Below are 13192 nucleotides of genomic sequence, written 5' to 3'. Positions count from 1 at the left end.
AGATGTTTCACTATATATGTAACTCAGAATACAACAATTTTAGCAATTATCCCTTTGACTAGGAGGATGCTAAGTGGGTACTGAGTGTACTTCCAAATGAAAGGTGTTACAGGAGTTTCTGTACAAATTAGATCTGCAACCGCTTGAGACAAATGTTTATAAGCACCATAGGGCATATTTACCAAGGTTTTCGTCACTGTTGTGACATGCAAGGGGTTGTAAGGGCGATGCAAAACCTAAGTGAGATTTATCAAGCCATGCAATAATTAAGGCATGACTTAATAAATCTAGAGTAACGCAAGGTAGCACAAATTGCTTCCTTGTGCTACTCTGCAGCATGGAGGTGTTCCATGGGTGGAGCGTGGGTATTCCCAAGCATCCACCCAAGGATTTTGGTGCATTTCCAGATTTATCATTAGAGGGACACCTGGGAATTTGTCAAAATGCCATGCCTCCCCAGGTGTGGTATAACAAGGAGAAATATCTTTATGTCATCTCGTTTTCCTCTTTCCATGTGTGCTCCATTCTGCACCATGCAGAAAGAGGAAAATGCCTCTCAGGATTGTTTTTGTGCAGGAAGTTGACCCTTCCTACACAAAAACAATCTTGCCTACAATGCAGGCACCCTTGCATCATGAAACAAGGGTGCCAGCATTGGAGCCAGACTGCCAAAGGTGCGCCAGTGCTAGGAAAGGACAGGAATGCGTTGTATAATGTTAAAAATGATGCCTTCCTGCCTTTTCCCATTCACACAGTGCAGCAACGTGTCTTGCTGCGTTGCGCTGGGTGAAAGATTGATAAACATGCCCCTGACTGCCTAACAACAAACCTACCACCGAATGAAACCAATAGAGGTCAATTATTCTTGTTAATTTTTAAAAGATTATGGCGGTGATTCTAACCGCGGCGGGCGACGGTCGCTGCCCGCCATGGTTACCGCCAAATGACCGCACCGCGGTCACAAGACCGCGGCGGCCATTCTGGCTTTCCCGCTGTGCTGGCGGGCGACCGCCAGCACAGCGGGAAACACCCAGCAACGATGAAGCCGGCTCCAAATGGAGCCGGCGGAGTTGCTGGAGTGCGACGGGTGCAGTAGCACCCGTCGCGAATCTCAGTGTCTGCTAGGCAGACACTGAAATTCTTTTTGGGGCCCTCTTACGGGGGCCCCTGCAGTGCCCATGCCATTGGCATGGGCACTGCAGGGGCCCCCAGGGGCCCCGCGGCACCCCCTACCGCCATCCTGTTCCAGGATGGCAGTAGGGGGTGTCAGAATCCCCATGGCGGCGGAGCGCGCTCTGCCGCCATGGAGGATTCTCAAGGGCAGCGGGAACTTTCCGTTTCTGGCCGCGGCTGAACCGCCGCGGTCAGAATGCCCAGCGGTGCACCGCCAGCCTGTTGGCGGTGCTACCGCGGTCATTCGCCCTGGCGGTTTTTACCGCCAGGGTTAGAATGACCACCTATATCAGGGAAAGTTTATATTTCTTCGATACTGTGGAATGTGCTCATTCTTCCCCCTCCTGTGTACAACTACGCAAATGTTTGGAACTTAGGTGGCCAAATCCTGGTGAACGGACTACAAAAGTATGTAGTATTGACATGATCTGTCATAGAGGAGTTTTAACAAATACAGTGCAATTTCCCTATCCTATAGATACAACACCAGGATTTTCCACAATAATCATGAAGGTTTGAGTTAATAACATAAAAACAGTCACATTTGATACTGAAATCATTTAACGAGGAGTGCATTTTTTTCAGGCACTTTTTCACATCATTTTAATCTGTTAAATTATTTAATGATTCTCTACTTTAGTAAATTGATTTATTTACAGGCTTTCTAACAAGGTGTTTGCTCCGCAAATCTACATGTAATCTCATTAACATTTTTGACCTTTTTTCTGTTCTTCAGGAGTACCCGGTTTTATCCAAGATTTTAAAAATATTGCCAAATTTCTGATCAGCAATAGGTTTTGTATCATTGATGTACAATTCCAATATTCAAATTATGTACTGATCCAACTAATACATTCCTTGATGGTGGTTATTTGCTATATCAAAAAAATCCTTTTAAGTTTCTTAAATTTAATTTTTAACAATCTATACATATCTCACTTCCTGTGTAGAGAAACAAATATCACAGTTTTAGTTTGTGTATTAATCATTTGTTCAAAATCAATTTTTTAAGAAGTATTGACATTTTAAACAACGTACTGGCGAATGGCTGTAAATCCACTGTTATTTTAATTCATAATTGCATGCGTTCTTGTCGTCCTAATCCTTAACTTACCCACAATTCCATTGCAACACTCCAAGTGCTTGTATATTTGCAGATCGTAAATTGGTTTACATTTCTTTTACTCTATGCTGCTTCTGTAAAATAGTAACTGTTTAACAGTTCTGTAAGTCCAACTGTTCCTGTTGGGAAGACTGACTCACTGCCATAGCTGCTTTGTAAAATTTTTAGTTTTATTAGATTTTCAGAAAAATAACACTACTCCCAATAACAGACATAGAAATATTTCCATATAAGAGAAGCGCATGCTTAATTATATTGTCCCTTTTGGTGTGGGGAAAGATGGGCTTTCATATGGTTGGCTCCTGTCTGTACAGGCACGGTAAGCACAAAACATGGATTGGAATGCCACTTGAGGAATAACTGGTAGGTAAATTCCCCATTTCCTTCCAGCACCTTTTGTTTTATTTATTTAGTGAGGCTTACCAAATGATGTTGCTATGCCCTGAAGCAGGTCATGTGGATAGCTCCATCATGGAAAATCAATTTACATTTCCTGTCAGGTCATGGACACAGAATGTCACAACCGAAAACAAACTTGGATGGAAACTACACTGCTTGACACATAAAACGACATTTACCAGAGTCATAGTTGCAGCCTCAACCACTACAGAACCAGCGTATGTAGACACCCTTCCAAGTCCAGAGTATTTAGGTCTGAGTCACACTAAGCTCACATGTCTGGCAATAGCGTTTGCCATGGCTCTTTGTTCCTTGCATTACGTGTACCCAGCTTGGGTCATTCCTTCACTTTTATTGTTTTCGCCCATGTTCGGTTTCTTTGTTCCCTCTCCTCTTGTGCCTTATTATACCCTTGCATTCCCGCTTGTTGACTTTGTACATCCCATCCATTCTCTTTACGTCAAAGTGCTGCAGTGGTCTTTATTTTCGGCTCTTGTGTTATTTTTATGGTATATGAGGGGCGAGTTTCAGCATACCATCTGCTTGCACCGAGTAAGTCCCAGTCTGCGGTGCATGTGTCTGGTAGTTACCTTCTGTGTGTAGCCCTCCTAGTAATTTGTGCCCCCTCACCTGTAGCTGGAGACCCAACCTTGAGAAGTCTGACTTGAGACGCTGTGCCTAGGAATCCTGTCTAACTCTTTGAAATACCAACCTGCAGGAGTGTCTCTCTGAGTACTCCCTCCCCCACTTCTCTCCTTAGAAGGGGCCTTCCTTTCCATCCTTGACCACATACAGGGGGTCGACCTCTAGGTGGAGAGCTAAGGACTGGTTTCAGCTTCTTCATTCTCACAATATCGAGTTAATCACTCTTCACTTCATGAGGCTTAATGGGTCCACAACGCATCAGGAACAGCTTTTTGGGTGTGCATCTGTTTTTACCTATGTCTTTGGCAGTTCGGACTTTTCTTTTTAGGAGTGTAGCCAAGACTGTTTGCATATAGTATCTCAGTGTCTATAATGAAACAGTGAGCAAACAATAATGGAATGGGATGCGTCAGCAGTAAATACGTTCACTTATTAATTCAAGCATTTCTGTCCTCATTTTCTGTTTGTTTCAGACATACAGTGAAAGCAAGAAATGTAGTTGTACCTCCTCTCTGAGTTTAATTTCTCTCGGGACGATGATCATAGGGAGAGACGTAAATTTAAGAAGAATTATAGGTTATGCAATTTATGTCAAGAATATGTGCTGCTTCTATCTCCCACAACCCCACAATGGCATTCCGTACTTCAATATCTAGTATTTGACTAGGAGTGGATTAAGAATAATTGCATACAATTTTTTGTCTTAGATGGTCACTGTGAGGGTGATAAAAGCTTTGTTGAGGGCAGACAATCCTTGGGGTACTATATCTAAGGGTTTGGTATAAAGGCTCATGAATTAAGTGTTAAGTTCTGGCATGGCTAGCCCAGGCTTTAATTACTTCATGCTTCATACCTTGAGAACTATTAAAATGGGTAAAAATTATGAGGTTGGCAAGAAGACCACCGTGGGGTTGGCGGTCTCCCCCGCGGCCCTATTACAAGGTTTCCACTGGACTAACTAGTGCAGACCTAAGAAATCTGAGGTTTTCGCGGGTCTGCCCAGTCGAAACCTTGCGACGGCATTGACCTTGGCTCTTCATGGAACCAAGGCTAATGCCATCGCAGAGAGGGGGCCCCCAGTACCCTAGAAATGCAGCAGGCTGTGTGCATTCCGAGGGTGCTGGGTAGGGTGGCCCCTGCACTGCCCACGACATTGTCGTCTGCAAACAGGGGCCCTCCTGTGGCCCCCAGCACTGGCTTTCCATCATCCTTTTCATGGCGCAGTCCCGGCCATGAAAAGGCTGGCAGAAAGTGGAATTGTGAACAGCATGGCGGCATTTAACGCAGTGCCACCATGGCTGGCCATGAGTCCGACTGCCGTCACTCCATCAGGAACCACATTCCTGGCAGAGCCAGAGGTCTGACCACGAGGGTCATGATGAGGCGGTCAGACCGCCACTGGGAGTTTGGTGGTCATGAGACGCCAGAATCATAATTAGGCTCTTTATCTCGACCCTCCATAGGCCTCTGTCACCATCACACATATAACCGCCATTACCCCAGGAATATACATAAAATGCGCCCTGAAGGTGCTGCACAGATAGCATATTGGTGCTTAATGTTACATTGGAATACATAAATAAATATTCTTTAGCTTTTCATGGATTCATATAAAAATAAAAAAACTTTTTTAGCATTCAATTTTTAGACATATCTACAACAGGAAAGGAAACTACTGGGCTGTTATTAAATCATGTTCATACCAGTGCCTAACAAGCCCACAAATTAGAGCAATCTTCCGCTGAGGGTGGAGAAAGGGGGTTAAAAAGATTGCACTGCAGAGCACAAAGTGACGAATTATAGCCTGCAAATGCAAGTGAATGAATGATGAGACTGAAATGATTGATTTTGAAATGTCATTCTCCTGCTTCCGTACTTGTCCTTACCAAAGTCGAGGTCTGTGATGTTGCAATGAAAAATATTCTCTCCATTCACAATGAGTTCCACCATGTTCCAGTCCTGTATTTCTTCAAAAACTAATTGGTGCCCATCTGCCAACAGCATAGCTGCAACAAAGCAAAAATTCAACACACAGTGAATTATGTCCAGAGCAGTAAATAGTCTTTTAATCAAATTTCGAAGCTTTGCTACTCTGGGGAAATCACAGTTCGAACTGGTACAGGCGTAACTCTATTTTCAAAATAATTTTACAATCTTCACTCAATGAGAGGATTCCTTTAAAAACATGGCTTTAATTAGATTTCAGATATTCAAGCAATGAACACTCGTAAGTTCAGGTAAAATTGGAGTCGTATAGCTTTTCATGAAAAAAAGACACAGAGGAAGACCCGTTCGGCCACGGTAAAATCAACAGACTGAAAACATTTATTTTGTGAATCTTGTGTTACCTTTATCAAAATCTTTAGTACCTGCACACTTTTTCTTGTGAACATTACATGATTTCTAGTGTGTTCTGCAATTCACCCATGTGCTAAAGGATCTGGCTCCAGAATATCATGTTTTTGCGTCACCCTTGCTCCTACTTGTCTGACCTAACTCATATTTATCAAGCTAGCCACGGCCACCCTCTGTGGCCCTGAGTGGCTTTATAAATCTTGAGTAACGCAAGGCAGCACAAATAGCTGCCTTGCGTTACTCTGTGCTGCCTTGCGTTACTCTGCCCTAGGGAGACATTACATGGGTGGAGAATGAGTATTCACATGCATCCACCCATGTATTTTGGCACATTCCCAAATTAACAAATAGTGGTGGACCTGGGAATGCGTCAAAATACTACACCTCTCCAGGTAAGCAGTAACGAGGAGAAATATGTTTATTTCCCCTTGTTTGTTCCTCTTTCTATGTATACTGCATTTTGCAGCACACATAGAAAGAGAAGAATGCCTCCCTGGGTTGTTTTTGTGCATTAAGGTGCCCTTTCCTACACAAAAACAATCCTGCCTGTAACGCAGGCACCCTTACTCTATGACATAAGGGTGTCAGTGTTGTTGTGCACCAGCGCAGGCAGAGGACATAAATGCACCAAATCATGATAGATATGGTGCATTCCTACCCTTTCACGCAGCGCAGGAAGGTGGCTTGCTGAGTTGAGCTGCGTCAAAGTCTGGCACCAAGTAGCTGATGACATGTGCTACAGAAAACATAATACATAACCAAACAAAATGGCTCATTTAAATGCTGGGGACCCAGCTGCTGAACTGACTTTATAGTGGAGGCAGGACCAGTACCATGTCGGTGGATGCTGGGCCACCAAATCTAAACAAGACTGCCATTTTCAAAGACATTGTTCTACCAAAATGCCTCCAGCAAACTTGGGGGAGCTGGTTTAGTGGAAAAAAGCAATATGGGTTGGTAGGTCTGCAACTCCAAAATGGCCCTGTAGTCGCAAGTGATTCCTGAAAGCAGACCCCAAAGTGGGGTTTGTCTTTAAGAAGAATTAATGTTCCACCCTCACTGGGGGTTTCTCTCATATTTACATAAAAGATCAGTTCTGCATTTCACTGAGAACGTGGGAATAATGGCAAAGAAAATAAAGTTTTCACCGAGCACATGGGAGACACAAAGGTTTTTTTGGTATGAGGTTATCATGGATTGCAGGATCATGACAGAAAAAAAGCCAGATGAAATTGAACTCCCTTCTTTTCCATATCACCTGCTTCCTTCCATTAGCACTTTAAACCTGCTTTTAGCACCATATACAGTGCCTTACCAATTACCTGTAAATAAATTCTACATTTATGGGTGCAAAGTCCGGCCACGGGTGATCCAGTGGCAAAGCTAGGAAGAATCCATCATTTCCAATGCCTTCTTCCTTTCCAGACATTCAGGGAGGGAAAGGAAGAGGTAAGCAGTCTAGACAGCTGCGTTTTTTTAGCACAGAACCCCTCACCAGTTAACTCTGATATTTTAAGTCTGGAAGAGTGTTATTGTACAAACTGTTATATGGTTCCCACTGAATGTAGGACTGCGAAGTAGGACGATAAAACTTTAGGACATAGACATTGAGTCCATCTTCACCATCAGGAAATGTCAGCTCCTTTCCGAACTAGCTAACAGTGCCTCACCTGAACCCCTAAACTTCCCAGGGTGATAGATGATTTTGGCAACCTCATACAGGATAACTCTGAATCACAAGGAAATTGTGGAAACAGACCTTACTCTTTCATTGTTTACTTGTGCATACCCAGGGTAAACACAGGAAAGATGCAAATACAGGTTTCCAATCATTTATTGAAGTAATTGTATTCTTGCATAGAGAGAATGAGCTGTGATTATTAGGCAGATAAAACAAAGCATAGTAATAAGCATTATCAACATGGTGAACAAAATAAATAACCCAATCATGGCAATCCTATTTCTATATATTCTTATCTATCACCATCTACACTCACAGAGCATGGCGAGTGTACCCTCTGCGCGATCTCGAAGGATAGCCTAAACCTCCCCATACCTTGATTGCTGGGCCAGGTAGTTGGTCTAGGGTGAAGTTGGCAATCCTTCTCTGCAGGATGAAAGGACAGTATTAGCAGAGCTGCATATTTAACACAGAATCTGTTCCAGGAGACACACAGCCAGAGTGTTCCTCTGACCCACTAAGGACAGCGCACCGTTTATATAATCAAAACCACACTGTGTTAAAGGAGCATCTCTGATGCAATGATATGTCTAGAATTCAGGAGCTGTCTGCAAAGAGACAATACAAGCACTAGGAGATGTCGTTCTTAGCTCCTAGCCTTGAACAGAGTGTACAGATTACTTCCCGAGACGCACTTACTGAAAACATGCAAATTGAAGAGTGTATTCTCAAAATAATATTCATGAAAATAATACATAATAAAACATGTAAAATATCATTGCTAAAAACGATGTCTGCTAAAACGTGTAAAATGTAAAAAGGGAACCAAAGTGAGCCCAAAAAGGCCTCATGACAAACCCCTCTTCAAGGGTTTGTAAAACATTACGGAACTGTGAATGAGGCATTCATACAACTGATGTGGAGCACACCATATCACCAAAGGAGGAAGTCCAATCCTACTGGAAAAATATGTAGTTCCAAGGACTTTCCCTTTAAACCCTCAGTTCACCTGGTCTAGATGAAGGTTCCATTTGGGGAGGGCAACCTACTGCAGCAGAATAGAAAAAAGCCATCAAATCGCCATATTCTTTTACACAGCAAACCTTGTTGCGCTTCTAACTCTGCCTGATTCAGATATTTGGTGACACATTTTATGATCAATTTGCTAGCTAATTTGTTGAGTTTGTATTAAGAAAGATATTTCAAAACAGACAAAACAGATATGGTCAAAGGTGGTGGGCAAAGAAAATTTCACAGTTCTATACTGGAGCTAGAAGCCCTTGGTCAAATCAGCTTGCATGGAAAAAAAGATTTCAATATCATTGTAGGTGATTCTAGAAGCCCTTTCTCGCAGAAGGTCCTCATTGGCAATCACCTTAAAGCAAAGTCCATCTAGGGTTCCATAATGTCAGGACAGCTACATCAGAGCTAAAGGTATGAAAGACAAAGCTCCAACCAGAAAAAAACGGTACTTCTGGCAGTTAGGATAAGCCATAATCAACATGTGGTAATGCTTCAAACAGCAGAGCCTACAGAGTTTTGACATGTATCAGTGGTAGGACTGGGCAGGAGGGGACAGACGGGGTCAGATGAGGTTTTCATGACATTGATTCAGCATTGGAGCCAGTGACATTGTTAGGTCAGTCGAAAGGTCTTTCTGGGAAAATATTTACTGGAAACCTGTACTTAGAGTTTTACAGAACTTAACCAGAACTTAGTGCTAGGATCCTAGTATTTTCTTCAGACTAGTCTTCAAATCACTAACTCTGATAGCACATAACGAATGACTTGGGCTACAAAGCAACTGAAGCACTGCAGGAAAATGTGGTATATTGACAAAGTAATAGGTCCAGGGTCCGGGAGAAAAACAATCCAATATTTAAAAGTCTCCAATAATGAAACTTCTCTTCTTTCAATTCTCTTATCTTTGAACTATGAGTTATTGCAGGATCTAAAAGTTCATATGGCAATAGGTCATAACAGCAAAGAAGAGGAAAGAGGCATCGGGAATAAAAGTCCTATTTCGACTGTTAGATATCGATCCATGATTAACGTCGTGCTGATTTAGAGGCCAATGGCTTTGATGTTTTGGAGACATTTTCATCACTGGACTGGGTAGCAAAACACTCAAGTGAGCTCTGGGTTCCCAGCACCAACACTTTTTCATACAGAGTATAGCCTTGGACACCTGTTCGGATAATTCTCTTTGAAAGCTTTTCTGGTTCTTTTTTGCTGCTCTGACGGAATTATGTGGGGCACTGATAGTGGCAAAGTATGAAACAGGAACTGTGGGCGGTAGTTCGGAACACACATTCTGCTTAGGAAAAGGGGGTTAAATGACTAATCACAATAACACCTACTTTGATTTTGCGAGCAACTGATTTAATGACTCCTGCGTGACGGATTTTGTTTTTTTCCTATTCCTTTCAAGAAAAGTTGAATTGAAATTAAAATATTTAACTACAAATTATTCATAGCCGGAAAGTTAGCAGTACATGGAAGGGATAGACATGAAGATACTCACAATCTAGGAGTACCTGTTTCCTACTGACAAGTGCTGGTACTCTCTCCCACTGCCTGTCATGGACCCATACTGAAAAGTGCTGGTACCCTACCACTAACAGAATAGGCTCCTGCGAAGAATTGCTGGCACTCACTACAGCTAGTAATGGACCCCTGCTGAAAAGACGTGCCATTCACCCACTGTCAGTAATGGACCCTTGCTGAGACAGACTGCTACTCTACTGCTGAGGAGTACTTGGATTCTCCCATTGTTCCTAATGGACCCCTTCTAAGAAGTGCTGATGCTCTTGCATTATTGCTAGCAATGCATCACTGCTTAGAAGAGCTTTCAATATTCCACTGCTACTAAGGTTGCTGATTAGTACTGCTACTCTACCATTATTGTTAGAAATGACCCCATGCTGAGAAGAGCTGGTATTTCTCCTCTGCTAATAATGGATCCCTGCTAAGTAGTGCTGGTAATCGATCACTGCCAGTAATGGATCCCCACCGAGCAGTGTTAGTACTCTACCACTGCAAGAAATTGACACCCTTCTGAGAAGCACTGGTACTCTGCCTAGCCAATAGAATTAATGCAAGCACTAACAGCCTGACAGTTTTTGCCCATTTAAAAAAGCGGGAGAAAGCATCAACGAGCACATCCATCCACAATGGCCTCTGAATTTTAGGTGGTTTTACTGTTCCTTGCTTCCCTTGCACTTTCAGAGATTAATATTTGCACACTGACATTTATAAGGAAGAATCCGAATGTACAGAATGTAAACGTTTTAAAGTAAATGCAAAAATGACAAAAGCGCTTTACAAAACACCAAAAAAATAAAATAAAAAACAGGCGGAGCACTCTTTCACTTCCGAGGAACAGTGTTTTTCCTCACGCTAGTTGCCCAATTGACTAGTTGCCAAAATAAGGGCCAGAGTTAAATGAAAATGACGGTGCGCGTCTCTGTGCCAAATTTGGCAGCCTCACGTACTATAATTTTCAAAACACAGGGATTGTCCATATTTGCAATAATACAGCACACCCCCGTGTTTCCCCCTGCGCTGGCGCAAAATTTGCACCATAGTGTAAGGATGGCTGCACTTTAACGGCTGCTCTGAGCAGGCGTTAAAAATTACGGAAAAAATGGTGCAGTGAAATGTTGCAAATTTCAAAGTGCCATTTTTTAGGGCATCCCTGCGTTGAAACGCCTCCCTTGCATACATTATGCCTGGTGCAGGCATAATGTGGAACAGGGGTTTACAAAGTGGGGCCTTGCGGCATTGTGCACCTTTGTAAATACAGAGCGGTAGGAAGACCTTCTTAACACCGCCTTAGTGTAAAAAAACAATGCCGCTACGGTGTGTCACGGTGGCACTAGGTGCTTGTACATATGCAACTATGTATTTCCTTCCACCTGATACTATGTATTTTCCTTCAATGTGATGAGGTTGTCCTTGCCGGAGGAGGGAATATCCCGTGCCTCCAGTGTATACTGCTGTGCCTCCTTCCTGATACTGTTGGCTGAGGATTGCTGATTCCAGGATCCGATGTGGACCAAGACTTTCATCAACGTAGGACAATGAGGGTGGGATATTTAGCCTCCCTGTTGACTGACTTTTGTGGGCATGGCACAGGGTTCCCTTTTGAGACCCAGCAATGACCTACCCTGCAATAGAATTTTTCCTGGTCTCGAAGTATGGAGGGAGGGGGGTTGGGAATTTGTTCATGTTGTTGTTCATGCTGCACACACCCAAGGCGCGCGTCTCTCTCTGCTCACCTCAACTGCCCAGTGTTCTGGCTTAGCCCGGCCTTTTTAATAAAGTTAAATGGGGTACTGTTCTGAAATATGCTTGAAGAATAGGGATAGATGTCTTACACTCTCAGGAGACTCACCTTATGTATAACACAGTTGCCTGTCTGGCTAGGCTTGTCTACACACAGTTTTCTTAAGCTGATTTTATGAGGAGATCCAGGGGGGTGAGTATCCTGATCAAAATCTAAGTCCCCTTCCAACAGATTAAGACGTGGGTGGACCCACAGGACAGATATACAGCTGTTATAGGAACATTATTTGGGGAGCCCCTCACCTTTCTCTGTGTCTACTCCCCACCTCCCTTGAGCAAGTCATTCATAGACTTGATAACTGGGCTGTGGGGAGAATTCTCTGAGAGACTCATGGTGCTGCGGGGTGACTTTAATGGTGTCATGGATCACTCGGTAGATGGGGCCTGGGAGTACCTACCTGGCTCGCTATGTTGCTGCTCTGGATCTGGTAGGTGTATGGAGGACCCACCACTCCTCCAGGTAGAACTATACCTTCTTCTCTCAGGTGCATGGCTCCTTCTCCCGTTTGGACTACTTCTTTATACCACACTCTTACCTACATAGAATTTCTGACATCACCATACTGGCACAAGGGCTCTTGGATCATTCCCCGATCGCTCTCCACCTCCATGTAAGCCGCCAGCCCTTGGCTTATCGGTGGCGACTCCATAACCCAGAGAATAGACTACATATGGTGTGATCCATTGACAATTATTTTATACATCACATGGACTCCCTAGCATTTCCGCAACACTATGGGAGGCCCTGAAAACCACCCTGCGGGTGGCGGACATTAGCTATAATACTAATAGCATTGTGTACAGGGCCTAGCAGACCTTGAAACCTGGATTGCTGTCTTAGAAACACAAAGCCGACAAGACACCGAGCAGATGGCGTGGAGACAGCTGAGTCTCCTATAGAAACAATACCAGCGTACCCTGCAGTAGGAGGCCAAATAGTCCTGGCAGGTAGCCCAGAGCCACACTCAACAGTGGGGGGATATGCTGAGTAATCTGTTGCATAGATTGTGCCATAATGCCTGTCACTCCTTCTCCATCCCTCTCATGTGGGCCCAAATGGCTCTGTGCTCATAGACCCCAGAGAAGTGGTTTGCAGTTTTGCCACTCACTTTGAAAGGGTGTACACTCAGATGGAGTTCGTGTCACAGGAGCAGATAGCAGTTTGTGACTGCCCTTCCCCTTAAGACCCTCACACGAGCGGACTGTGACTCTTTGGAGGGGGACCTCACAGGGGAGGGACTGTTGTCAGCTCTGGTAGAGCTACGCCCCAGGAAAGACCCGGGCTCAATGGTTTCCCAGGTGAATTCTTCAAAGCCTATATGCCTAACCTTCAGGAACACATGCTGGGGGTGATTTGTTCAACTGTTCACTGTGCAGATCACCTCCAGACTGGAGACATGTGGAAATTATGGTGTTTCTTAAACCTAATCGACTGGAAGAAGATGACTCCTCTTATCGCCCAATCTTCT

At 43.7% G+C, this 13192-nt stretch overlaps 1 protein-coding gene across 2 annotated transcripts in view; it reads right to left on the bottom strand.

The window, feature by feature from the left end:
* C6H10orf53 (chromosome 6 C10orf53 homolog) overlaps window positions 1–13192 on the bottom strand; it is a 115233-nt gene that overhangs the window by 27886 nt on the left and 74155 nt on the right. For both annotated transcript variants that reach the window (XM_069242501.1, XM_069242502.1), the window contains exon 2: window positions 5227–5346. In XM_069242501.1, the coding sequence (XP_069098602.1) occupies window positions 5227–5346 (120 nt within the window). The remainder of the gene's footprint in view (window positions 1–5226; window positions 5347–13192) is intronic.

Source organism: Pleurodeles waltl, chromosome 6 (assembly GCF_031143425.1).
Source record: "Pleurodeles waltl isolate 20211129_DDA chromosome 6, aPleWal1.hap1.20221129, whole genome shotgun sequence".
NCBI lineage: Eukaryota > Metazoa > Chordata > Amphibia > Caudata > Salamandridae > Pleurodeles > Pleurodeles waltl.
The sequence above is the reverse complement of the archived record's forward strand: the minus strand, read 5'-3'. Positions and strand labels throughout refer to the sequence as shown.